The sequence below is a fragment of the Clarias gariepinus genome, chromosome 6 (assembly GCF_024256425.1).
Source record: "Clarias gariepinus isolate MV-2021 ecotype Netherlands chromosome 6, CGAR_prim_01v2, whole genome shotgun sequence".
NCBI lineage: Eukaryota > Metazoa > Chordata > Actinopteri > Siluriformes > Clariidae > Clarias > Clarias gariepinus.
The window spans coordinates 25,961,263-25,987,701 of NC_071105.1; the positions used below are offsets into that span (position 1 = coordinate 25,961,263).

The 26,439-nt window shown below is 38.1% G+C and overlaps 3 protein-coding genes across 3 annotated transcripts; 1 reads left to right on the forward strand and 2 right to left on the reverse strand.

Moving 5' to 3' along the window:
* Positions 1-5,017: 5,017 nt before the first annotated feature.
* avpr2b.1 (arginine vasopressin receptor 2b, tandem duplicate, 1) lies at positions 5,018-7,115 on the reverse strand. The gene is made up of 2 exons (XM_053499061.1): positions 6,247-7,115; positions 5,018-5,217 (listed from the first exon to the last, which is right to left on the reverse strand). Exons 1-2 carry the CDS (start codon positions 7,100-7,102, stop codon positions 5,018-5,020), a joined length of 1,056 nt encoding a protein of 351 aa, XP_053355036.1. The 5' UTR covers positions 7,103-7,115.
* Positions 7,116-8,266: 1,151 nt separating this feature from the next.
* trnt1 (tRNA nucleotidyl transferase, CCA-adding, 1) lies at positions 8,267-16,475 on the reverse strand. Its single transcript, XM_053499059.1, has 8 exons — positions 16,401-16,475; positions 15,920-16,058; positions 15,508-15,701; positions 12,352-12,490; positions 12,135-12,261; positions 11,496-11,689; positions 10,970-11,223; positions 8,267-9,489 (listed from the first exon to the last, which is right to left on the reverse strand). Exons 2-8 carry the CDS (start codon positions 16,056-16,058, stop codon positions 9,241-9,243), a joined length of 1,296 nt encoding a protein of 431 aa, XP_053355034.1. The 5' UTR covers positions 16,401-16,475; the 3' UTR covers positions 8,267-9,240.
* Positions 16,476-19,601: 3,126 nt separating this feature from the next.
* Positions 19,602-25,959, forward strand: arl6ip5a (ADP-ribosylation factor-like 6 interacting protein 5a). The gene is made up of 3 exons (XM_053499114.1): positions 19,602-19,931; positions 23,657-23,874; positions 24,711-25,959. The coding sequence occupies exons 1-3, from the start codon at positions 19,753-19,755 to the stop codon at positions 24,884-24,886; spliced, it is 573 nt and encodes a 190-aa protein (XP_053355089.1). The 5' UTR covers positions 19,602-19,752; the 3' UTR covers positions 24,887-25,959.
* Positions 25,960-26,439: the final 480 nt, after the last annotated feature.

The following is a 26,439-nucleotide window of genomic DNA, read 5'->3' on the forward strand; positions in this document are numbered from 1 at the left end:
TAGAACCACACTACTGTTATTTAGGCCCAGATAAATAAAGACAGAATTGAAGGGGTCTGTACTTTCTCTTTTTATGATCATTGGTTCTGACAGAAAAATGACTCAAAGCATGAGGCCCAAATTACAAAGGAATGACCTTTTGCACAATATAAAGATTTGTGGGGTTTTTTGGGAGAGAAAGTCTGGGGCAAAATCTAGACCAACAAATCTAATCGACAATTTGTTGCATAACTTAAAAACTGTTATATGGTAATTTACCTTCATTGTGGGATAAAATCTCCAGGAAGAAATCAAAGGAAAGGAAGAAATGGTACTTACAGCACTTGGGGGGATTATGACTTATCAGATAAGCAGTTATATTTATTTAGATATTTAGAAATTATTTACTTCAACATAATTCTAATGACATCTAAATACTTTATTTATTTATTTTCCTTTGGGAGTCAGTTCAAAAAGAGCGTAAATATAAATTTCGATTCTGACAATCTTAAATTTGAAATTGCAATAGAGCAAACAAAGAAATAATCCTTGTGGCAGAAGATCCAGTGATGTGGAGGATGTTTTTTGGGATGGGAGGGGCAATTTCTTCCCCATACATTTTATATATAAAATGTTACAATACCAAACTATTTTTTGCCATACTAGAAAGATTATTCAAGTTGAAATTTCTTGACTTGAAGCTCAGCTGATCTTACCAGGCCTATTAAGCCTGTTATTTATATTATTAAGCCACAATATTTGATTGTGTAAAGCTGCTTTGGGACAATGCCAATTGTTAAAAGCGCTATACAAATAAAATTGAATTGAATTGAATATTAAGAATGATTAATTCTTTGTGGATTTAATAAGTCATTGATTTCTTTAAACCATTAAATCAGACAATATTTTAAATTTCAGTGGAAATTTAGTAATTAAAAAAGTATAAGATGAATAAATATGTTTACATTAGCCACAAACTTTTTTTTTTCCTGGAGCTGTCTCTTTTTACTTACAGTTACACTAATGGAAAAATTATTACAAGGTTTTGCAGGACACAAATATGCCCTAGTAAAATAGCCAAGGTTTGGTATTGGTATTAGAAATGTATTCACTAGCTCTAAAAATGGACTCCATTTAACTATACAGCATAATATATAATCTGAGGGACAGACAAAGTGAATAAGTGCACTATACCAACAGAGAATGTTGTAAATTCGCTAAAGAAACGAACTCACAGGATAGTATCAGCGTGAGGTGAATCAAAGCACTGTCAGACTCTTGCTAATGGGACTAAGTGTGAGTACACGTGCATGTACATGAACAATCATGAACATCACTTGAGTTGGCCCATCAAGACATGTTCTTTGAGGCTTTAGAGTGGCTTGTCAGAATCATAAATAAAAGAGAATTTAGCGATTCAATTATTTTTTTTTAAATAGAACTAATATTAAAACTCAATATATTACTGTTTTACATGGTTACTATTATATACAAATAAAAGGAGCTCATATTTAATTGTTCTCTGTGCAACCTCTTCCTTCCCACAGTAACTCTAATGTTAATAATTACCAATGGTAAGGATAAACAGCACATATTTTATTAATGCTGTATATCTTAGTATCTGAGATGTAGATGAGATTTCATGCACGCACATGCACAGCCATCAAGAGGAGTGCCTAGCATTTAAAGCAGATGAATTCCAATCTCTATGCAGAACTTTTTTTGCAGGCCCCCCATCCAATGGAAAATCACTTGCTGATAGGAATAATATCTAATTTAATTTTCTAGCCTACTAGCTCTTTGTTTCTTTTGTACCCTTCTTGCCCTCCGTGCACAAGAATAAGCCCCAGCAGGTCTGTATTGTTGAAATGGTGAGTAAACCCATGGCAGTTGATTTTGTAATCAACCGAGTCAGTAAGAGCCAGTGTGTGAGCTTTTTTGATCATTTGGGCTGGCATAGGGTTTAACGTGAAAACCATGTATAGCCCATTTGTGGCTGAGATGAAAGGCCCCGTTTTCATAATGGTTCAGCTGGACGAATGGGCATTTATGGGCATTTATATTTGTGTGATGGAGCATTACTGTGATTGTACTCTGTAACAGTGTGATCTGTGACAGGGCTTGCACATTAATTTTTTTATTTTATTATATTTTTTTAACAGTGCTTTACATCATTTTCAAAAACTGGTTGTTCTAAGTAAAATGCAATATTATTTCTATACAAAATTAGGTAGCATAATACTACAAAAATCATAATTATATGCATCGCTAAGAATGTAATGTTTCATGCAGCCAATAAAAGGTTAAAAAGTTGTGCTGGAGTCTTTTGTACAGGCACAGTTGGTATGAAAAAAGGTGATCTCACTAAGGACCAGAACATAGGCTCTAAAATGGTACCTAGCATAAGCCCTAGGGTATTGCTAAAAATAGCAGATCACGCTTGAATACATCAATGTTATTGTCCTCAAACTGACTTATTTAAATTTGTCTATTCAGACTGATCCTCATATTTGTTGTTAATAATGACTACATGTCTAGATAAATTATGCATCAGGGAGCGAGTACAAATCAGTTCTTATTGTGGGTAATCATCATATCTGCCCAACTATATAATATACTTTCTAAACTTTTAAAACTTTTTAACATGTTTGTTAACATTTCAAAAGAGTCAAACTGTTGGGCCGCATCAAGCAAAGAAAAAAAAACTAAGGAGATTTAAAATTACTAGAACTGGGTTAAGAATCCTTCAACATGTTATCAAAACTGTGGTCCAAAAAAATAATAAATGGAGATAACTTAAATACTTGGTGATAATACTTGGTAAAAAAAAAAAAAAAAAAAAATCAACTGTAAAAACCATGGCCATGTTTAATAATGAAGATAAGAGCATTTCCATACACGCACAATGTGATGAGAACTCACAGGACTCAGGACTACAGCTGTGGGTCCATAAGAAAAAAATGTAAGTGAGACTGTTAAAAAGGCTTAAATTTGATAGGAAGCAAAAGGAATTTGACTTTGGAGCAATGGAAAAAGGTGGTCCTGTGGTCTGATGAGTCTAGACTGATCCTATTCCAGAGGTGCATGAGGGTGCAAAGGGCATGGGACCTTTTAAGCATTTGTATTCTTTTTTGTAATGGGTGGGGGGCAGTGTATCTCTGAATATTAAACAGATTTTGTTTTTGGCTTGAATTTACTGGAACACTCACTCCTGTAAAGATTGCTAACTCTTTTGAGGTTTCTCCATTTGTAAGCAATCCTTTTCACTATAAAATGGTGGATTACAAAATTTTGGAGAAGCACCTTCTGTGAAGTCTTGGCTGGTGTATACCCATACCTGAGTTCTTCAGAACATAAACTGCTAAAGGTTCTGCTTTAAAAGAGGTCATTCTTCTTGATGATCAACAAATCCTGAAAATTTCTTTATCACCTGGCTCCTACTTACCCTCTTAATGAGCACGGAGGATGGTTAAACCCTTGCTGCCATGTCTGAAGATTTTCCCTAGGGTCATCCACTGTTATTAAATGTAGGACATGGGGAACAGACACCAGCCATTTCCTTCTGACTCATCTCTGTTGGTCACCAATGCTTTTGACATACCACTATCCTACTTTCATGGATTTGATCTTCACTATGCATAGATCACACAGATCTATCTAAGGAGAACATTCTCAAGAGAAAACTTGCTCAAGCCAGTGGACATTGATGTAAAAAAAAAAAAAAAAAAAAAAAACTAACTGTGTATTAAGTACACTGCGTGGCCAGTGTTTCAGAAAGGTTACAGTAGATTATTGGTCTGCAATACACAAAAAAAAACATTAAAATTGCTTGAATTGGGTTAAGAACTGTCTAACACAATGGTAAAACATGAAAGAATGCTGAACTTTCAACCTTGTGGGAAAAAATATGGGCAAAAAAAAAATAATCAAGAATGACCATGATCAGAGATCTCGAAACACTTGGTGAAGTTACATTGTAAAAAGAAATGACAGTAAAATCACAGCTATGTTTAATAGTAAAAATAAGAGCATTTCCATACATATACAATGTAACAAGAACTCACAAGATTGGAACTAAGCAGCTATGTGGCAATGAGAAAACTACTTGTTACTCAAACTAATTGGAATTATAAAGATTGGACTTAGAAGCAATGGAAAAAGGATCTGTGGTCTGATGGGTTCAGATTGACCCTGTTCCTGAGTGATGTGAGTATAAGGTTAAGAAGGGAATACATGAAGTGATGCACCCACGATGCATAGTGTCCACTGTCCAAGCCTCTAGAGGCAGTGTTAAGATCTTGTATAATCCCCTGCTCGCTGTAAAGTAAACAAGATAGGCTGAAATAACATATGCAGGCTTCACACTTCTATAAGAAATGTCCTTAATTGTTTATATATATTATACAGTATAATATCTAACAACCTGTATCCGATAATGACTGAAAATGGCTATTTATACATGTATTTTATGACACATAATACAGTTTACAGTATAGTTCAAATGTTTTTCATCCATTCATAAATATATATCTTCATCCATACACTTCATCTTGATTGGTTAATCTTAAATTTTACATTTTATCTTAAGTAGGGTTTACAGACTCAATGTTGCTATATTTTTCAGTTAATACAATATCCAATTAATTGTTTGGTATCATGACCACAGCAGACAATTTGTGAACAGAAATTACATCCTGGCTATGTGTATGGATGTCCAAAGGCATGGCTACATCTCTGATGTGACAAATGTCTAGTATTGTATTTAGTAATCACTATAATGTACACTTTGAGCATACAGTAGATAAAATTTTTAAACAGATATTGTGTAAGGTTCATTAACACAATTTACCTCAAGGATTATTTACTTCTTTAACAACCAATGAATTCTTAAAGGTTGTTAGAGTTTGAAGAGAGCTATAGGTGTACCATGAAGTAATCTGGTGGCTAGAACAATACTGCCTTTAGATTATGTTCAGATGCAATTAATTATCATAATCATTCATCCGCAGCTCCATAGAGGTGAAACCAAGGCTTTTACTCATGAGAGATTCTTTAAACTCAGGTAGACAGAACTGACCACCATGGCATCCCCGGGCATAGACCCCTTACTTTCACTGTGACTTGTACACATTATGGCTAACGGTTGCTTGGGCACTGGGCTGCTGAAGACAAGGTAAATGCAGGGGTTGGCACAGCTGTTCAAACTTGCAAGGAGCATCAGGATGGAGAAAGTTGCAGCTGCAATGGAAACAGATCAAAATGGTTAGACAAGGCAGTGTGAATAATAAACACTATTCTTCTCACAGCAGCACCGACATTGATTTAATCTTTAAAAGATAAAGAACATGCATCTAAGATGCATGGTGGCTTAGTGGTTAACATTGTCACCTTGTAGCTCCAGGGTTGGAACGGTGAAATCTTATTCTGGTTTTCCCAAGTGTCCAAAAAAATGTGGTGTAGGTTGATTGGTGTTACAAAATTGCCCTTAGTCTATGATTGGGTGTGTGTGGCTGTTAAGTGTGTGGAGGCCTGTGTAGTGTGATGCACCTTTATGCACAATCACAATGTCCATGATTTAAATACCTTATTAAAAACAATTCAAGTATTATGCTTGGTAAGAATAAAGTTTATTTTCTAACCAGCTTGATCTAGAGTCTAGTAATGTAAATTGTGCCTAACTTTTGAATAGTCTAGTTGTATTAGGTTCTGTGGAATCGGTTCAAAACTTACTCATAACGGATCTCTGGCATAAACAATACTGGATTTTTCTTCAAAATATACATATATAATAAAAAATAAAGACACAAAGATCAGCTGTTCTGGAACAGTTCTCGCAGGAACAGTATTATCAAGCACCATGATGAAACTGGCTCTCATGAAGACTATTCCAGGAAAGCAGGACCAAAATGAGTTACCAGCCAATTAATAAGAGTATTAAAAAAAATTACCAATTAATAAGAGTATAAGTAGCAGACATATCTCAATATCAACTGGTCAGCTTAAAATGTTGTATATTGTGGATGCCTTCAGCATTGTTTTACAGTGTCGAAAGCAATAATCTGGAAAGACCATGGAATTAGAAGATGTGTCCAGACTTTTGACTGGTAGTGTATGTGCTGGTAGTGCTATTTAATGAAATGGGGTAACATTAGACAGAACACCTTTAGCAGACTTTTTTTTTTTTGAATGCCAGAAAGTTTACTTCGTTCATAACCTCCTCAGAAAGTGATCTGAGGTTAAAGATTCAGGGTAAGTCAGCACACTTACATTCCGTGGGAGCGCCTTGGTCCCACACTGACCACAGCTGCACGGTGAAGAAAGGCGCCCAGCACAGCACGTACACGAGGACGATGACTACGGTCATCTTGACGGTCTTCACGCGAGCCTTGGAGAGGCCGGCCACACTGCTGGCACTGGTGCAGGTCCCGCGGTGCGTCTTCATGCTCAGGCTGATCTGCACGGCGCGGCAAATGCGCACCTGGCACGCGACCACCGTCAAGAGCGGCAGCGCGAATATGACCAGCGTCGTCCAGGTCACGTAGGCTCGAAGTCCCCACGGCTGCGCGAACTGCGCCCAGCAGTCAAAGACCCCGGGAGCCACCTGGACACGGGAGAAAATGAAAACCTGCGGCAGCGCGCCCACGAGCGCCACTGCCCACGCGCCACACACCGGCATGTTCCAGCGCGCGCTCCTCCTCTGCAGCGTGCCCATGGGCTTACACACGGCTTGATAGCGATCCACCGTCATCACAACGATCATGTAAGTAGAAGCGAACATGCCGACCACTTGGAGGTACTTGACCAAGCGGCACACCATGTCCGGGCCCACGAAGCGGTCCGTGATGTCCCACAGCAGCTGCGGACACACCTGGAAGAAGGCCACGGTCAGATCCGCCAGGCACAGGTGCAAAACGAAGACGCGCATGCGGGACATGGACCCGCGTCTCCTCAACAGCACGAGCAAGAGACCGAGGTTCAGAGCCGTGGCGCTCAGGAAGATAACGCTGAGCAGTGAGATCTCGATCAGGGCTAATCTCTCATTTCGCGGCGGATCGTCCGCGGCTTCTCGCTTCGCCAGGCTCAGGTTACTGAAGTTTGAGTTAACGAAGGGCATTTTGCACATTAAAGATACAGCTCGCGCTGGTGGTGGCGGCTCGTTCGTGATTTATCCTGAATCATCTATAAAGAAGAAAAGGGAAAAAAAGTCAGAAAAATAATAATGCGTAGAGGAAAACAAGGGAAAGTTTACTGGACCACTTTGGAGTGAAGACCCAGGCTGAAGTTGTGAGGAGGTTCATTTATAGCATGGTGTGGAAAAGGAGAGCTGTCCTTCAGCACCACACTCCTCCACTGGCCCAGCACTAAAGGATGTCCAGGTGAGTCAAGGAACTGTGAGACTTTAGCGCCTCAACATGTAAGACACCTTCCGCGTAATGCACACGTAACCATCTTCCTTTACAGTGGTTGGTCTGTTCAGATGCCTTATCCAGCTGTGCTTGCTGTGATTACGCACAAATCTAAAGGCTATATATATAGGGAAGCAAATCAAATAACAAAAGCATTTTATAACCAGCTTGGCCTTAAGATAAAGCAACTATTTAAATTATAAATAATTTTGGCAGCATCACTGTTATAAATTTTGCCTTAACAGCAAGTTTTTTTTTCCAGTTGCTCATCATTTAACATCAAAAAACTTATGATGACACACAGATATGTGACACACTGATACGTGGTATACCAGCTGCTGTCTCCGTCCTCTTTTACATGTAAAGTGTCTTAAAAAAAAATTTGTAAAAAAAAAATTCTTGTAAAAATCTTTTAGTATAGCCAGATGTGTACAAAACATAATACGTATCAAGCATTTAGAGTCATCAAGGAAAAGAGAGAAAGCCTGTACACTGGCTAAACCAATCTTCTAAACTGTATTCAATAAAGCAAGCCTCAATTAGCTGGAAAGCAGAAGAAAGTCTTAATCCCCTTAATTCCAGTCAGAAAATCACTGGGGAAAATTAAAGAATCCAGGCAATTACGGTAAAATTTGTGACGTCAGATTTCAGTGGGTCGTAAGGATGGGATTACTGGAAAAACACTCATTAATTAGTTATATACTTTTACTTTTATATACACTAAGATATATAAATAAATGTAAATAATGTAAACGTTTATTATTATTAATAATACACATACGCTGCCTAGGCCAAAAAGGGGTCAAATTGGCTTGACCAAAAACAATTAGAAACAGAAGTAGCAGCATAAATCACAGTTATGTTTATTAGCGACAGTAAAAGCATTTCCAAACTCAGATATGTGTACGCGACAAGCACCAAACAAGTCTGTTGAGGTCAGATTGATTCTTCTTTCAAGTGATGTGTGCACCAGGGTAAGACAGGGTAAGTAGTGAAGTACATTGGCGGCAGTGTTATGATCTGGGGTTGGTTTACTTGGTCAGGTCTAGGCTCAGCAACGTTATGTGGCAATAAAATTATGTCGGCTAATAACCTGAATGTACTGATTGATCAAGTAGACCTGAATGTACTGATCGACAAGTTGTGAGTGGTTCTGGGAGCATGAGGAATCATTTTCACACATGAATTCACCCGTAATCAAAGCTAAAGGTAATCAATGAAATTGCTTTTTGCGCCAGACGCTCAATACATACACACGCTCGATACTTATCTGAATTATTTAGAAAGCTGATCGAAAACTGTTAACAACAAAATGACAGACAGATCTTTTTCATTTGTATTTCTGTTTACTTCAAAGTCAGACAATAATTGTAACATAGCCACCTGCAATCTTTTTTTCCTCCATAATGAACCATAGTAGCATTAGGCAAATGCTTTCTCCTTCAGAGCCAGCTGAACTTTAATTTTCAGCTATTAAGTGTGTAACCTATAATGAGCAAATTATGAAAATAAAATAAACATACAAATAGATAGGCTATGGTGAATTCTGTCTTTATGGCATGGCTGCAGTAACTACATGAACAGAATGAAGGGAAGCAGTGTGAATGGTCTGTCCACTACAACACATCAGGAATTTATATTCATCTGAAAACAAATCCTTGGAGTGCAGCTGCTGATAGTGTGTATGTACTGCCATGTAGCTAGGATAGAAAGGAAACAACCAAAGTTACATGTTCTTTAATCTGAACACAGACAGATTTTCCTCAGCATTATTTGCCTCCTTGTTCACTGTAAATATCACAGAAGAGACACTTCACTGCGACAACCATCTCTCAATGGTATGTTTTGTCCTCTACTAGGAACTACTGATGGTACTCAAGAGTTCCTCCTTGCCCATCTGGTAGCGGCTCTTCTTCCAGACATCACGGAGCTCCTGTAGGGTCATACCAATCTCCTTTCCCGATGTGATTCCCAGGCGCCGCAGGTCATGTCCACTGACAGGGAAACGAGGGATGGACCAGCGACTCAGTTCAGCCAGGAGCTTTCTTTCACCCTGGTACTTCAGGAGCTCCAGGACTTTGCTCTGGGCATCTGGCTCTCTGGACTATAAATGTAAATGAATCATCATCAAATCCCGACCTACAGTTTTATGACCTCAAATACAAGTTTTACGTTTACAGTAGAGCATGCACATTAACTAAGTTTGCAAAAAGAGCAACTGTAGATTGGAGGGAGAACTTCTTTCAAAACTCCAAAACAGATTGTAAGCTGAGCTCAGGTTCAAACTGGGAACCTTAAAGCTATGACAGCAAAGGAACGGTCAGGTATTTATTAAACAAAGTGCTCAAAAACACACAAAACAAACTAGATAACTATTCCAGATAACTACTACTTGGATTGTGGCAATGAGTACAGGAACAATGACTACAAACACATAGCTAACAGCTACAGCTAAAATAAAAATTGTGAAATGCAAATGGACAGAACTAAAACAAAACTTAAGAACACTCCCAGCCCAAAAAAATAAAACAACTAAGGAAATATGAAGCTGCTGTAGTTGGCTTAAGAACTGTCCAACACATAATTAAAACCTGGAAGTACAGTGCAGTAGTGCTGAGCAGTCAGCTTCATAAAAGAAATGTGGTTAGGGACCAAAGAATATAGGGATAAAAAGGGCAGTAGAAATTATTGTTTAATTGGAAATGTAAGAGCATTTCCACCTGCACAATACAAAGAAAAGACAAAGCTTTGGGACCAAACAGCTGTGTGTCCATAAAAAAAAAAACACTTGTTACTGTGGCTAAGCGGATAAAAAGTTTTCAGTTTACTGGAGAACATAAAGAATGGACCTTGGAGCAATGGAAAAAGGTCATGTGGTCTGATGAGTCCAGATTAACCCTATTCCAGAGCAAAGGGTGTGTCAGGGTAAGAAGGGAAGTACATGAAACAATGCACACATCATGTATGGTGCCCACTATACAAGCCTATGGAGAGAGTGTTAAAATCTGGCGTTGCTTCAGTTGGTTTATGTGGCAATAAAATGAAGTCAGCTGACAACCTGAATGTACTGAATGACTTCGTTTAACTCAAATTGTGAAAGAGTGGTGCTGGGAGCATGAAGAATCATTTTCACACATGACTGGCCATGACATTGCGCCTTGTAATCAAATGAAATATTAGAGTATGCAACTTTTTAGCACTGGCAGACCAATCAGCTTTGGGCAAACCTGGTTGCTGTAAATTCAGAGCTGGTCCTTCTACCTCTAGCCCTCCTGCCTCAGCTCCCAAAGAAGCCTGTGCATCTTGCTCAAACACCTTCTTAAGCAGGAGACATCCCGCTCCATCTAATACACATTGACATATTTTGTTTGAAGTTTAGCTCTGTGTTAATATTCATTGTTTTGTTCTCATTTGTGCCATTTAATGTATGACCAAAAACAACATCAAAAACAAAAAAAATCTTTCAGGTCTTTTTACGATCAGGTAAGATTGTACAATTTTCTATTTACATCTTACTCTCCTTCTCCCTGTGACAGTTCCTGTCTTCTATCAAAAATATCATGCCAACCAGTAACTTTACTTACATCAATGATAAAATCAGTGTATGGCTTCAGGCCATTATTCTCATCATGACCCTTAACAAGGTCTCGTCTGTGTTTCACCAGGAAGAGGCCGAGGGTCTTCTCCTCTCTGGAGATCTTTAATCGGAGATCCAGTCTTTCCACATCTTCTGGGCCACGCAGCAGAGATGAGAGTACGGTCATTGGTTTAGGAGAGCTGCCTTGTGTCCTCTGGTACACCTGCTTCATCTCTTCAATACTGACATCTGCTGGAAGACCTGGAGAATGCCACCAAACAAGCTTGTAATGCCTATTAAAATCAGGATGCATGTTTTTGCATTAATACTTAAAAAAAAAAAAAAAAAAAAAAACTCTCTTAATTCAAAGTATACAATCTTCATATGAGAGTCAGGTGACCAAACTGCAAAGCTACATGACAAAGCTGTTTGTCAGAGGATATAGGCATTTGTTGAGGTTTCTCTACACATGACATTTACAAAAAAGACTAGTAAAACGTCTAGTAAAAGTCCAATACACATGCATATCTGACCTATGTATTGAGCCAGATCTAGCTTATAAATAAGCTCAAGCAGGTGATCCGCATGATGTCCCACCAGCATCTTCTTGAGTTCCACCCAGATTCTCTCCCCTGAGATTGCCCCTAGGCCTCTTGCGTTGTCCCGGATCGCCTCCAGCGTTTCTGGATCATGCTGCCCTGGCTTGAATGCCACACGTCCATAAAACCTGCAAAAACAAATATATGAAGACTATTTGGTAATATGAATGCACATCATCTGTATGTGAATCAAAGCAGTACTTTAATGTTACAACATCCTTTAATCCAATGCAGAATAAGATTAGACTCCAATACATTTGGTCTTTAACATTTTTAAAATAGAAAAAAAAATTGTTAATTCAAATGTGTGTACTGGCCTGTGAAAAAAAGAGCAAAAGGGGCACAACAGGCATATAGGTTCTGTGAAAAACAACAAGCATTTCCATTGTGTGTATATATGCAGAATCATTTGTTCTTGTCATAAAAATGACATTTCTCCCATATTATCAGTCAATTTCAGAAGTGGTAACTAATGCAGATCAGAAGAAAACTGATGATAGCTATGATGATGATGAAGCTGTTCACATTTGTATTCAGAGTGAGTAGTTTGCTGAAATGTAAAAGCCAACTCACCTGAAATATCTTAGAATTCGCAGGTAATCCTCCTGAATCCTAAGTGCACTATTTCCAACAAAGCGAACCTTCCGGTTTTGGAGATCCTCATAACCTTGGAAATAATCATACAAGGTCCCATCCAGCCCTAAAAGAAACAGGTAAAATAAAGCATGATGTCGAGGTGCAATTTCAACAATCTGCAATCCAGTTCAGCATGGAACCATGAAGCACCTACCAAGGAACATGGAGTTAATTGTGAGGTCTCTGCGCTCAGCATCTTTCTGCCAGTCTGTAGTGAACTCCACTTCTGCATGTCTCCCATCTGTCTGAACGTCCACACGCAGGGTGGTCACTTCAAAGTTCTCATTATGCAGCTGAATGTGGATTGACCCAAAAGTATAAGGTTAGACTTCAGAATTCCAATAACTGGCCTTTTAATAGTTTAAATGTATTTATAAACCTCAACACATATTCATATAAAAACCGTTCAAGTCAAACCGTGACGCGTAAAGAAATATTTTCATGAATGAAGGCGGATGATCACATTTTCACAAGACTTCAAGCACAATACAGTGAAGAGGCTCTCAGTAAAAACATCCGCAGTAAAACATTTGAATGGTACAAACATTTTAAAGAATGCCGTCTGTGCATAAATGCCGGATCCCGGCTGAGGCTTCGAGGCCACTCTAGTCGTTCTTGTGAACATTTAGTGAGTAGAACACCTGATCCTTGAAAATTGACTTGAAAATATTTTGTCACCCACTTGCAGAAGAGACTCTCCTGCATGAACTGTACACATGAACATTGACCATCACCACTTGCATATTACAGGAACTCTGCTACTAGTTATTGATGTACAGTATCTCCCATACATAGTTTTTATCTCCCATACAGTTCTGACCCCATTGCAAGTCAGGACTCCTGTGTACTGAGAAAACTTTTTTTTTTCTGGTGCTTTTTAAGCTGGGATGAAATGCACTCGTGTAGCAGGGGATTTTATAGAAAGATAAAGTCATTTTTATTCTTAGAACTGTGTTTTGTTATTTTGTACGATCTAAAGTCCTAGTTGGATTTGTATTTTGAACGTTGCTCAGATCATGGAATGTAAAACATTCTAAGAGCTTTAGCTTGCATTTCTTGAACAAATTCTTGGTTGATTTAGAGGTTTTAAGCTTGAATTTTTTTTGCCTGATTAGGCTTTAAGAATTTGATTATGTTTACTGGTATCTGTTCTTCCACCTCCCCATACAATATTTCCTGTGCCACTGGAAACAACCCTACTGCATAAGACCCACCCCAACGCTTAACCAACCACTTGTGTCACCATGCTGCAGATCTTTACAGCCACATAGACGTTATACTTTGCCTTTCAGTTTTTTGAAATATCACACTAAAAGTGGTTTTATATATTTTTTGGGGCTTATAAAGGCTAAAAGGGGCAGTTCCTTAAACATCCACTAGGCTCCAAAAAACTCTCCAAAATGATGTTAAAATTCCCAACTTTACAACAGAAATAAACACGTTTACAGCCTGGTACAGAAAACGGTTATGGTCACCAGAGCTAGATTTCCAAATCACGCCAACTGTATGAGGTGAATTTTTATGCAAGTCATCAGTTAAAATTACATCAAGGCATAAAATAATGCATAATTAAGGCAATGGCTGATTTGAGTGACGGGTGCATTAAAGGTGTAAAACTACTAGCTGTGTGCTATACATCACTTTGGCTAACCAGCTAAATGGACTCATTATAGTTTAACTTACCACAAAAAATACAGGAGTTATCATGTGAAAATGAGTAGGGCATGAACGAAGTTCAATCAAATGCAAAGTAACGTTAGTATATAAATTAACGTTTAAAATCTTTAGTTTTTTTTATCTACAGTATTGAGCTAGCTTGTGGTAACTGTAGTTAAAAAGTAGGCATGTTCCAAACAACAGCCAGGCCATTTTTCGTTTCACCCACTTGCCCACTTTACACAATGTCTACTTCTGTCAGGATGGCGTTGTCCAGATATGCTCCGATCAATCGGTCAATCATTTAATTTTTTACAGATCGGTTATCCCTCAACTGGCCATTCACTTAAACTGATAATACACACACACATTAACATGCTGTCTCCAGTCTGGTGATATTACCAAGTCTGTTTAAAAGACAATACATTTGCAATATGCAAAGTTTTTTTTTTTTTTTTTTAAAGCAAAACCACGTGTGGGAACGTGTGCCGAAAGCTTACACACAACAAACCTTATTGGCCAGTTAAGAACAACGCAGCGTGAATAATTTGAGTTTGAAAAGTTATCCACAAAGGCAGCAGGTAAATCTTGTGAGTTTACCAACTATAGCAGGATCCCTCAAAAAGCTTGAGGCTTATTCTGCAGAGATTAAAAAGGATGAAACCATTATCATTAAAATAATAATGAAGAAAAAATTTGAGTGTTTTTCAGCACTGGCAGAGGCAACCCAGCTTTACTTTACCACTCCATGCATGCGGGTTGACAGTGAGTGACTATACAGCATGGCTGCACACATTGTAGATGATAAGAGGAATAGACTGTCTCTTACAAAAACTTTCAATTTGTTCCTTGTGCTGCACATTGAATTTAGTTGAACAGTCGCATATTAGATAAGCATTTTGGCATTTCTGAGAGCCCCCTGATGCTTGTTAGAAAATGGAAAATTTGTGCTCTTACTCAAGCAGAGGCTATACATTTAGATTACATTTCTTTATAATCTACATGTAATTTTAAGAGAATTGAATACTTTGCATATGCTGTTTTGCAATAAATAAAAGTTTTTTTATTTATGATACTTTTTCAGATCTTAATTATATTAATTAATATAAAAATAATGTTATAATAATAATAATAGTTATGAATAAATAAATAAAACTACACAACAAATAGAACACTTTAAATGGCAGATCCCTATAACCCAGACACACCTGTGATCAGCAATCTGTATACAGTGGGTATTGGCAGACTATGACTGTGACCTAACGAGCAGAGCTCATGCAGTTCAAAACATCTCTTCAGAAAACCTAGAGGGTGAGGTCACAGAGGGTTTGTCCAGATTGTATACAGTCTATTAAAGGCATGATTTTTAGATGTAAATGTGCTTTATTTTCAGATCCTGAATGAGCTGCTTTAAAGGTTCCAATTTTTGTTAAATGTCAGCACAAATTTTCAAGAGTCTGAAATTCTTTAAAGTACTTCCAACTATTAACAATTGAAATGTTAATATTTTAGACATCTATTTCTTGACTAGGGGTGCTAAACCTTTGCATACGACTGTAACAAAACTACCCCACATGCACACTTGAAAATAAGAATGTGGTTAAAATTTGGCCATTAGGACAGTTCACAGCAGCGTGAGATAGCTTTCTCTCACCCTGGCAGTAATGGTTCCATGTTTCTCTCCTTTGTTGTTGATCATTCTGATCCCTGCAGCCTGAAACATCTGCTTCATCTCCTCAGGTGTAGCAGTAGTGGCAAAATCCACATCCTCAGGTTGTTTCCCTGACAGAAGGTCCCGCACGGCTCCTCCTGCAATCCTCAGCTCAAACTGGTGCTTCTGAAAAATCTCTGGACGTAATGTAATAAACACAGCACTTCTCATTTACATGCAGAATAATATTAAAGTAAGCCTTTAATTCTGCTTATATTACACACCATTACCAGGATAAAGTGGTTTCTGAAGATGAATAGATGGATGCAAACTGCATGTATGTAGACATAAATATACACAACATAGTGTCAAGTAATGAAACAGATGCATCATGGGTAGCTGATGTCAGCTTTACCTGCTAGAGTATTCAGTCCATCAGTGAATAATGACTTGAACTCCTTGGTTTTTAGCTGCATGGTGAAGTAATGTCGGTGTCTCCAAGTGAAGCGAATAGTATTTACCACCTGGGGGATGAGAAAGCTTCGTCCCCACATCTGGCAATGGATCAACAGCTGTACATTAGATACAGTGAAGTTCTGCATCTACGAGCTACCGAAACCATAAGCCAAATAATAACAAACTACTCCTACTATGCATTGTATTTCTTTAACGTGTTAATGTCAGCTCAATGTGGTATTTGATTAATTTACAAACTTAAATATTTAATACTGTTAACTTTACTACTTATCGGTGAAAGGCAGTCAGCATGCATATCTGTTTGTGATTAATACCAATTTATTAGCTTAGCTCCAGCTGTAATACCTGTGTCTCTCCACGAAACACGATATTTTTATGCAACACACTCTGTATGGGAAAATAGTTTAAGGCGAAATTACCTGCAAAAATAAAGGTCAGTTTCCCCCGTTGCTGGAGTTCACCACACGCCGTCGCTCAGCCATGACAACTGACAGGAAGCGCAAGTGTGTACAACGTCATTTAGCACGTGACACACACAGAGCCAATAGAATTACGTTGAATTCTATTGGGTAGATCCTAAATGGCTAAACAAAAAAACACTAGGCAGTAAAGGCATTATTTTATATCTTTTGTGGTGTCATATCCGATATAGAGCCCTTTTATATGAAATTCTGACGTTTTAAATGTTGAAAGTGCGAAACGCGGATTACAAACACGGGTTAAAACTAGTGTCAAAAACATAATAATTTAATAATAATAACTGAATAACTGAGTTTTTTGTTGTTGTTGTTGTTAACGGTTTCGTATAGTATCGCCAAATGAACAGACCATAATTTACCTTAATAAGTTTACACTGGTCTTCTACAAACCTTCCCGAGGTCTCGCGAGATTACTCGAGACTTAACATTAGCTCTGGCTAGAGGAAACCACATGTACTGTATGTGTTCAAAAGGTTCACTAAAATATTAATTTAATAAGGCTTAATTTAGGAGTAAGCTTTCATTTATACTTAATTTTAAGTAAATTATGTAATATAGATATTTTACTTCATTTACTGTACTGACATTGAGTGAACAAAATCTTTCTTTAAAATAGATCTCAAGCTGCAAGTAATATTGCATACATTATTCATTCATATTCATATGGAATTATGGATAGTTATAATTTAGTTGAGGCTATCTGGAATGCAAATTTTGACTAAACTGAATTTAGAAAATCTGTAATCCATATTAAGACAAGCTATTAAATAATTTAGTCATTCTACAGAAAAGTAGAAAAAAGAAACATCTGAAACGCATTTCATCTTTCACACCTCAAACTTCTTCAATAGCAATAACTATATGAATTCACAAAAGATAGAGCTTGATGCCTTTTTTGTATACATTTAATAACTGGTGTTACTTGTCCTCCTGGTAACACCAATGACGATAACACCAACGGTGTTTTTCATTTTAGAAAATACAAATTTCATTTTGTAAAATACATTTACAAAATAGCTTCCATGCATAAGACCACATGATTTTCATTTATGTCAAAATCAATTAAGTATTAGATGTAATTGTTTTTTGTTATAATTACAAAATGCGTGACACCAATTAAATTTACATTTACATTATGGCACTTAGCAATACTTGGTAATGACCTCTGATTTCAAATTGTCAAATGTATTTCAAAATTAAATTATTTTTGGGGAACAAAACACCAATGACATTATTTAGGGTTCATGATGGTGTTTCATCTATTTTATACAATATTTTATACAATAAAAATTATTAATTAGATTTACTCACTTACTCATTGATCATTCATACGACCGTACCCTTTATACAGGGTTGTGGGGGGGCCTGGAACCTATCACAGAAAATAGGTTATAGTAGGGTATGAGGACTTTTATTGGACAGGTTGCCAATCCATGGCAGGATGCACACACACATACACACTTATTCACACAATAGGGGCAAATTGGGAACACCAATTAACCTTATCTGCATGTATTTGGACTGTGGGAGGAAACCACAGAACCCGGAGGAACCCCAAGCACTGGGAGAACGTGTAAAGTCCATGCACAAAGACCAGAGGCAGGATTCAAACCCGGACCCTGGAGGTGCCACTTAGCCAACATGTCGCCCTAAATCAGATTTATTTAATGGAAAAAATGAAAATTATGAAAAGTACATGGTTCCACTTTCATGTATGATCATAGTGATAAGACATTTCCTTGACTGTGGCCTTTAAAAAAAATGCTACAGTTAAATGTTGAACACTAGAAGTAAAAAAATGTACAAACCCGATTCCAAAAAAGGACACTGTACAAATTATGAATAAAACAGAATGCAATGATGTGGAAGTTTCAAATTTCAAAATTTCAATCAGAATATGACATAGATGAAAAATCAAACGTTAAACTGAGAAAATATATAATTTTAAGGGAAAAATAAGTTTATTTTAAATTTCATGGCATCAACACATCTCAAAAAAGTTGGGACAAAGCCATGTTTACCACTGTGTGGAATCCCCTCTTCTTTTTATAACAGTCTGCAAACGTCTGGGGACTGAGGAGACAAGTTGCTTAAGTTTAGGAATAGTCTAAACTAGTCTAATACAGGCTTCTAGTTGTTCAACTGTCTTAGGTCTTCTTTATTGCATCTTCCTCTTTATGATACGACAAATGTTTTCTATGGGTGAAAAAAATGGACTGCAGTATGGCCATTTCAGTACCCAGATCTTTCTCCTATGCAGCCATGATGTTGTAATTGATGCAGTATATGGTCTGGTATTGTTATGTTGGAAAATGCAAGGTCTTCCCTGAAAGAGACAACGTTTGGATGGGAGCATGTGTTCCAGAATGTGGATATACCTTTTAGTATTGATGGTGCCTTTCCAGATGTGTAAGCTGCCCATGCCACACGTACTCATGTAACCCCATACAATCAGAGATGCAGGCTTCTAAACTGCACTCTGATAACAACTCGGGTTGTCCTTGTCCTCTTTAGTCCGGATGACATTGCGTCCCAGTTTCCCAAAAAGAACTTCAAATTTTCATTGGTCTGACCACAGAACAGTTTTCCACTTTGCCACAGTCCATTTTAAATGAGCCTTGGCCCAGAGAAAACCAATTATGATGCCAACTGACCTAATAAGTCGCAAATTGGTCCTCCAGCTGATTCTTATATGTACATTTAACTTTTACGGCCTCTTATTGCTACCTGTCCCAACTTTTTTGGAATGTGTAGTGAAATCCAAAATGAGCCGATATTTGGAATGACATTTAAAAATGTTTCACTTTCAACATTTGATATATTATCTATATTCTCTTCCGAATAAAATATTGAAATTTGAAACTTCCACTTCATTGCATTCTGTTTTTATTTACAATTTGTAGTGTCCCAACTTTTTTGGAATGAGGTTTGTATTTCATAACTGAAACCCCATACTATATTTTCTGAATATAAACAATAATCCGTCTGTTATGCTAAATGATTTTGGCATGAGCAAAACTAGGTAACAGCACTTTCCATCACTTTTGTTGACTGACCCAAGTGAAAATGTCTTGCCATAGTGCACAGTATTCTGAGTGGGCACGTCATTGGTGACGTCATTGGGTACGTCACAGTCAGGGAAGGCTGCGGAGTCATTCGTAGCAACACTACTTTGTTGTTGTGTGTATGACTCCCATGGCGCTCGTGGCGGTAATGCAAATCACTGGATGCCAACCGCAGTGAAACAAGAGGAGGAAGAAGAAGCTGTCAGGAAGTTTACAGAGCAGGCGGAATGGTTAAAATAAAGTTCACGCCGCTTAGACCGTGGAGTGATTTCTTCCCTGGAGCGGAGCGATTTGCCTTTCCAGACATTTACGATTTACAGAAATGGAACTACAGAGTGACCTGCAACCTGCTGTATTACCAGACCAATTACATTCTGATGGCCGTGATCGTGTTTCTGACAGTTGGGTGAGTGCTGGTGTTCTGTCGCAACATGTTGACTACTACAAGTTGTTTTGCGCATGCGTAGAATGCACTTCGGTATGAAAATCTTTTCGTTAGCACATTTACACATAAATAAAGACAGAATACGCTGCTGCACTTCTGTTAGGGGCTTTAATACAGAGCTGTAGTGAATTTCGGGATCACGTATCTCCTATATTTCAATACAACAGCTAACAAATGAGTACAAGCTTTATTATTTATAAGTAACACGGGCATCCTGAGGTGGCACGGTGGTTAGAGGTCAGCGCCGTGACCTTGCACCTCCAGGGTCTAAGGGTCAATTGTGCATATAGTTTGCATGTTCTTCCCGTGCTTGGTGGTTTTCGTCCAGATACTCCGTCTTTCTTCCACAGATTCGGTTAAATGGTGTTCCTAAATTGCTCATCGTGTGGGTGATTGGTACCCTGTCCCGGGTGTACTTCGTCTCATGCCCAAAGTCTCCTGGGACAGGCTCCAAGCCTCCTGCGACACTGTACAGCGTAAGCAGTACAGAAGATGAATAAATACTTTAATAGATTGTTTTCAAGTATATTTAGAAAACTTAATTTAACTCTACTTTTCTTTTCATCAAAATATCAACTTGAACCTGAGTGAAAAAGGTTATGTTGTCACACACCCTAGGTCTCGGACAAATGAGATACATAGTTTGAAAAATTCTACCAATATGGAAGCAAATGTGGAGCAATATGGAGTTAATTGTTAGATGTAATTACAGTATAGAATAAGTATAGAAAGTATAGGGAAAAAAGTATATAGAAGTATAGAAAAAAAAAGAAAATAGTGGAAAAATATCAACAATCTCAAGGTTACAAGTCCATCTCCAGAGATCGAGATTTGCCTTTGTCCACAGTGCGCAACATTATCAAGAGGTTTGCAACCCATGGCACTGTAGCCAATCTTCCTGGGCGTAGACGGAAGAGAAAACTTAATAAAACGTTGCAACACAAGATAGTCCGGATGGTGAATAAGCAGCTCCAAACAAGTTCCAAAGAAATTCAAGCTGTCCTGCAGGCTCAGGGAGCATCAGTGTCAGCGTAAACTATCCGTCGACATTTAAATGAAATGAAACGCTATGGCAGAAAACCCAGGAGGACCCCACTGCTGACACAGAGACATAAAAAAGCAAGACTACAGTTTGCCAAAATGTACTTGTGTAAGCCAAAATCCTTCTGGGAAAATGTTTTGTGGAAAGATGAGACCAAGATAGAGCTTTTTAGTAAAACACATCATTCTACTGTTTACCGAAAATGGAATGAGGCCTACATGGAAAAAAACACAGTACCTACAGTCAAATATGGTGGAGGTTCAAAGATTTTTTTGGGTTGTTTTGCTGCCTCTGGCACTAGGTGCCTTGACTGTGTGCAAGACATCATAAAATCTGAGGATTACCAAAGGATTTGGGGTCACACAGTAGGGCCCGCTGTCAGAAAGTTGGCTTTGCGTCCAAGATCTTGGGTCTTCCAGCAGGACAATGACCCCAAACTTACTTCAAAAAGCACCCAAAAATTGATGGCAACAAAGCGCTGGAGAGTTCTGAAGTGTCCAGCAATGAGTCCAGATCTAAATTCCATTGAACACCTGTGGAGAGATCTTAAAATTGCTGTTGGGAAAAGGCGCCCTTCCAATATGAGAGACCTGAAGCAGTTTGCACAGAAAGAGTGGTCCAAAATTCCGGGTGAGAGGTGTAAGAAGCTTATTGATGGTTATAGGAAGCTACTGATTTAAGTTATTTTTTCCAAAGGGTGTGCAACCAAATATTAGGTTGTGCCACTAATTTTAATCCAGTGATTTATAAATTCTCTGTTAATCACCCACATGTGTACAGTGTAAAAAAAAAAACATTTTAATGCTTTTAACGCTGAATGAGCAATTTAAAATGGATAAGGAAATTTCTGAAGCTTCAGAAATTAGAAATTAGAAAAAAGAAGAAAAATGTCTTCAATACTATTAATAATGACCTATTTGAACATTAAGGGGTGTTTAAGACAAACCAGGACTTGAAATATCTCATGAATGAAGACTTCAAACATTACAGTGATGAGACGCTTAGCTGTTTGAATGGTGCAAATGCTTTAAAGCAGCCCACATGTCTGTGAATGATGATCATGGCCAAGGTGGCTTGGAGCACACTGTAATCGTCCCCATGAACATCCTACGCTCTCAGGAGACACAGCCTGTTTTGATCACCGAAGCTTTTTAGTTTTTGCAGGACAATGCACAACCTTATACTGTTGCTATTTTCTAATGTCTAACAACTGTAAAACGCAACTGTAAAATTATTTAAATTTTACAGCCATAAAATTACCTGATATTAAGAATTATTTAGTTTAATGTTTATCCTGTGTCCAGGCTCGTAGGGGGGCTGGAGCCTATTTTAGGATACTTAAGGCATGAGGTGAGGTACACCCTGGACAGGGCGCATACACACATGCATATACACTCATATGATCATTCGGTCACTACAGGTAATTTGGGAATGCCTGCGGACTGTGGGAGAAAAAACCAGAGTACCTGAAGGAAATCCACCAAGCATGGGGAGAACAGGTAAACTTTATGCACGCAGACTTCGAGTCGGGAATTGAACCTGGAATCTGGAGGTGCAAGTGCTAACTACTAAGCCACCTGATCATAAATTGAAGCACACCTGATCATAAATTGATGTAATAATAATAATAACAATAGTAATAATAAAAAAGTAAGTCCTTCACAGGATGAAAAGTGACAGCATACAGATCTTGGTTTCAGGAAGCTCTAGTCAGCAATTATAATAAGTCTAATATTAGATCATTTGAATTGGTTGCTGACAACATTCTAATAGCATGTTTGCATTACGTTTTTTAAAGAACCACACCAAGCTTTTGTCTCAGCCATGTATATTTTTAGATATATTTCAGATACAGCCTCTATTCCAGTTATTCCTATATATTTAGATCATTTCAGTTCTTTCTCAGGTAAACTGTAACTGCATAAGAGTGAATATTAACCGGTCACCAATAGTGCTTTACAACTTGAGCATCTAAACCCGCCTTTTAACTTAATCATTCAGGCTTTAAATATCTTGGTACTATAGTGACTTGTTCTCTATCTGACCTTTCCCACGCCAACTTATCAATGCAGTTAAACTGACCATTCTTCCTAAATTTCTTGATTTTTTTCCTTTATTTTTACCTAAATATTTTTTTGATTCTTGGATAATATCACAAGCTCATCTTATATAAAGATGTTATCGCTTTCTCATCTTTGTTGGCCAGACGTTACATACTCTTACACTGGACGTCCATTAAGTGTCCTTCTATCTCTCAATGGATTAAAGATTTAGAGAATATTAAATGCACACTGAGAGGTTCTACTGATATGTAGATAAAATAATAATAATAATAATAATAATAAACTTAATTCAGTGATTTTTTTAAATGTTTGTATTTGACAATTGTTCAATAAAAATTGTTTGCGTTATATAAATATATGACATACATAATAATATATAAAATTAACTTTTTTTTCTTTTTTTAAAATACAGGATGAGGTTATGTGCTAACATGTATTTCTGTAATAAGGAACTGTTGACGTGATGGGTCAGGTACTTAGTTTGGACATCAGTCCTGAAGCCTGCTTGTATTCTCAGTCCATCACTAGATGTCACCATTCTCAAATAATGTTTTCTCTGTCTATTCATCTCTTGTTCTCAGGTTCATGGACCCTATTAGCATGTTTACCGGAGCAGCTGTAGTCGTAGCAGTGTTCCTTGGCGCTGAGTGGGCTGCTGGCAACAAAGCTATAATCAAGAACTTTAGGAAAGAAAACCCTATACTGTTTGTCTTTTTTGTGTTGCTTGCCAGCTACCTTCTTATACCTCTCTTCGGTGAAGTCATGGTCTTCTTGCTGGCGATTAAGCTCCCGCAGTTCTGTGAGTCATGTTTGTTCATGTCTTGTGATTAATGATTCAGCTGATCGAGGAAGCACAACACACTCATACTGCACACACAGTGCGTCATTGGTTCAAATAAGGATGCCACAATATGGAAAATATTATCCATCCGAGAACATTACAGCTGAAATATTTTCTTTATGTGAAAATCACACGGCTCACTGTAGAAATGTAGAGCAAACAAAAGTGTACAATTATTTGGTGAAGGAGTTTTTTTTTTATTATTATTATTTTGTGTTTTTCCAATTTTCTCCCCAATATTAGTCGTAGCCAATTCCTCCCCGTCGCTAGGGGGCTCCCACATTAAGGCTACAACTACCACTCAGTCGGGAGGGCGAAAACTATCCCGTGTTTTCTTCGAACCGCATGACGTCAGCCGACCTCATCTTTTCGAACTGCTTGCTTACACACTATTAGGGGGGGAGTAACATACTCGGAGGAAAGCGCTAGCTGCTCCTTCTGCGTGCACGAGCTCACAGACGCCCCTGATTGGCTGTAGAGCCGTGATTAATGTGGGAGCGCAAGTACCTCTCATCCCTCCCCCCTGAGAGAGCTCGGCCAATCAGCTCTCTCTGTGCCTCCGGCTGTGAGAGGAAAACAGCATTACCCGGGGTTCGAACCAGCGCTCCCCGGATGATAGGGCGAGCGCTTTATCACTGCGCCACTCAGTGTTTATTGTAATTTTTAACAACACCATAACTGTAGTACTGTATACTGTACATCTTCGTCTCTCATGTTCAGTGTGCTAGTTTATTGGTATTGCTGAAATTGAAACTACGGAAGCATCGGTTCAATCTTGTACTTTTGCATTCCAGTGATCTTCACTCACGCTTCACTGCGTCTGCGCAACATGAGGAACAAATTGGAGAACAAGTTGGAGAGAGCAGGACTGAAAAAGTCACCTATGGGCATCCTGCTAGAGGCACTCGGCCAAGAGGAAGAGAAATTAAACAAGATTCAAGACTTCCTGGATGGCAAGCTCAAGGAATGACAGCGAGGTTGTATGCATGATCAGTATCCGGTTTTGTACTGTAGGTGATTACATCTCGAAAAGATGTGTGAAAGTATGCTTGACTGCTTAAAGTGAGAACCCATGATATGACGAATGTTTACAAACATTATTTACAAATGTTACAAAGCACAAGAGGTGGCACGGTGGCTTAGTGTCGCCTTGCACCTCCAGGTTTGGGGTTTGATTCCCTCCTTGGATCTGTGTGCATAAAATTTGCGTGTTCTCCCTGTGCGTGGTGAGTTTCCTCTGGGTAATCTAGTTTCCTCCCAACCTCTCAGTGTGTATTTAATATTCTCCAAAAAAATGCAGATTAGGTTTACTGTATGTGCCCTGTGATTGACCCCATCCAGAGGGTACCGTGCCCTAAGTATCCTGAAATAGGCTTCAGGCTCCCCGCGACCCTGTACATAGGATAAAGCGGTATTCACGATAAGTGAGTGAGTAATGACGAAAAGCACAAGCTTTCTATGAATTAAAATGTTCTCTTAAACAAAAAAGAGACTGTTTTTGAAATGTGACGCTAACATTATCATAACATAAATTATAATGAGTGTTATTCCAACTGTTGCCAGATGAGTCAGTGAGTCTTAGGAAAATGGGTTCTGTTTAAGTACCGTTACCATGGCGTGAAGGTCCACCTCTCATGTCTGCTAGATTTGTTTAAGCTTTATGTAATCTATGAATGGAGCAAAGTATTTTTGTATTACGTGTTTGTTTTGTAAGTTTTTTATATTACCATTCATCTCACTGAGCTTGACCAGGCATGGACAGCATCTTGTCTTGGTACAAGAAGTTTGTCTTGGTTCCAATCGTTTAGACGGTGTTTGTCTTCGACATATTTTGAGTTACAATATTATTCTTGTTTATTAGCTGGTAAATCACTAAGGAAATACCAAAAATACCAAATTGTTAGAAAGAATATTGATTAACTCACTGCAATCTTTAACATGTAAAAAGAAAATGTTTAATATTGTGTACAAGAGATTTAATACAAGGGATACACTCCATGATGTTATCAAATGACAAATAAAAGAACTATTTTTTACACCATAGATTCTTTCTTTTCTATTCTTACCTTGACAGGATCATATACCTGGTTGATAAAGCGCACGCACACCAACACTTTACCCGCCCCCTTTACAAATGTACTGTAACTGAGCCTGGTGATCTCATTAATAGGTGCAGTAGATTACAGCTTTGAGCGTCTGCAGTTACTCATATGGCTGCTCTTCTGCACTGCTGAGTCAGCAACGGCTCAACATAACATGCTTCCCTTTCCAAGCTGCTCCCCATGTGAGCTTATTAATCATGCTTTGAGCCCAGCGTTCTGTGTTGTAAGTAAGAAATAAAACACTAAGGGGGGGAGGGGGCATGCTGGAAGATGATGGCGTGATGCCACCTAGGAGTTGATTACAACAACATTGTTCTTCAAAGTTAATTATTCCTCTGATACTATTGCATTTTGCCATCAATTACAATTCTTTATTTATTAATGAAAACCATACCAAAGTTTTAACCATTTAGTTACGTGT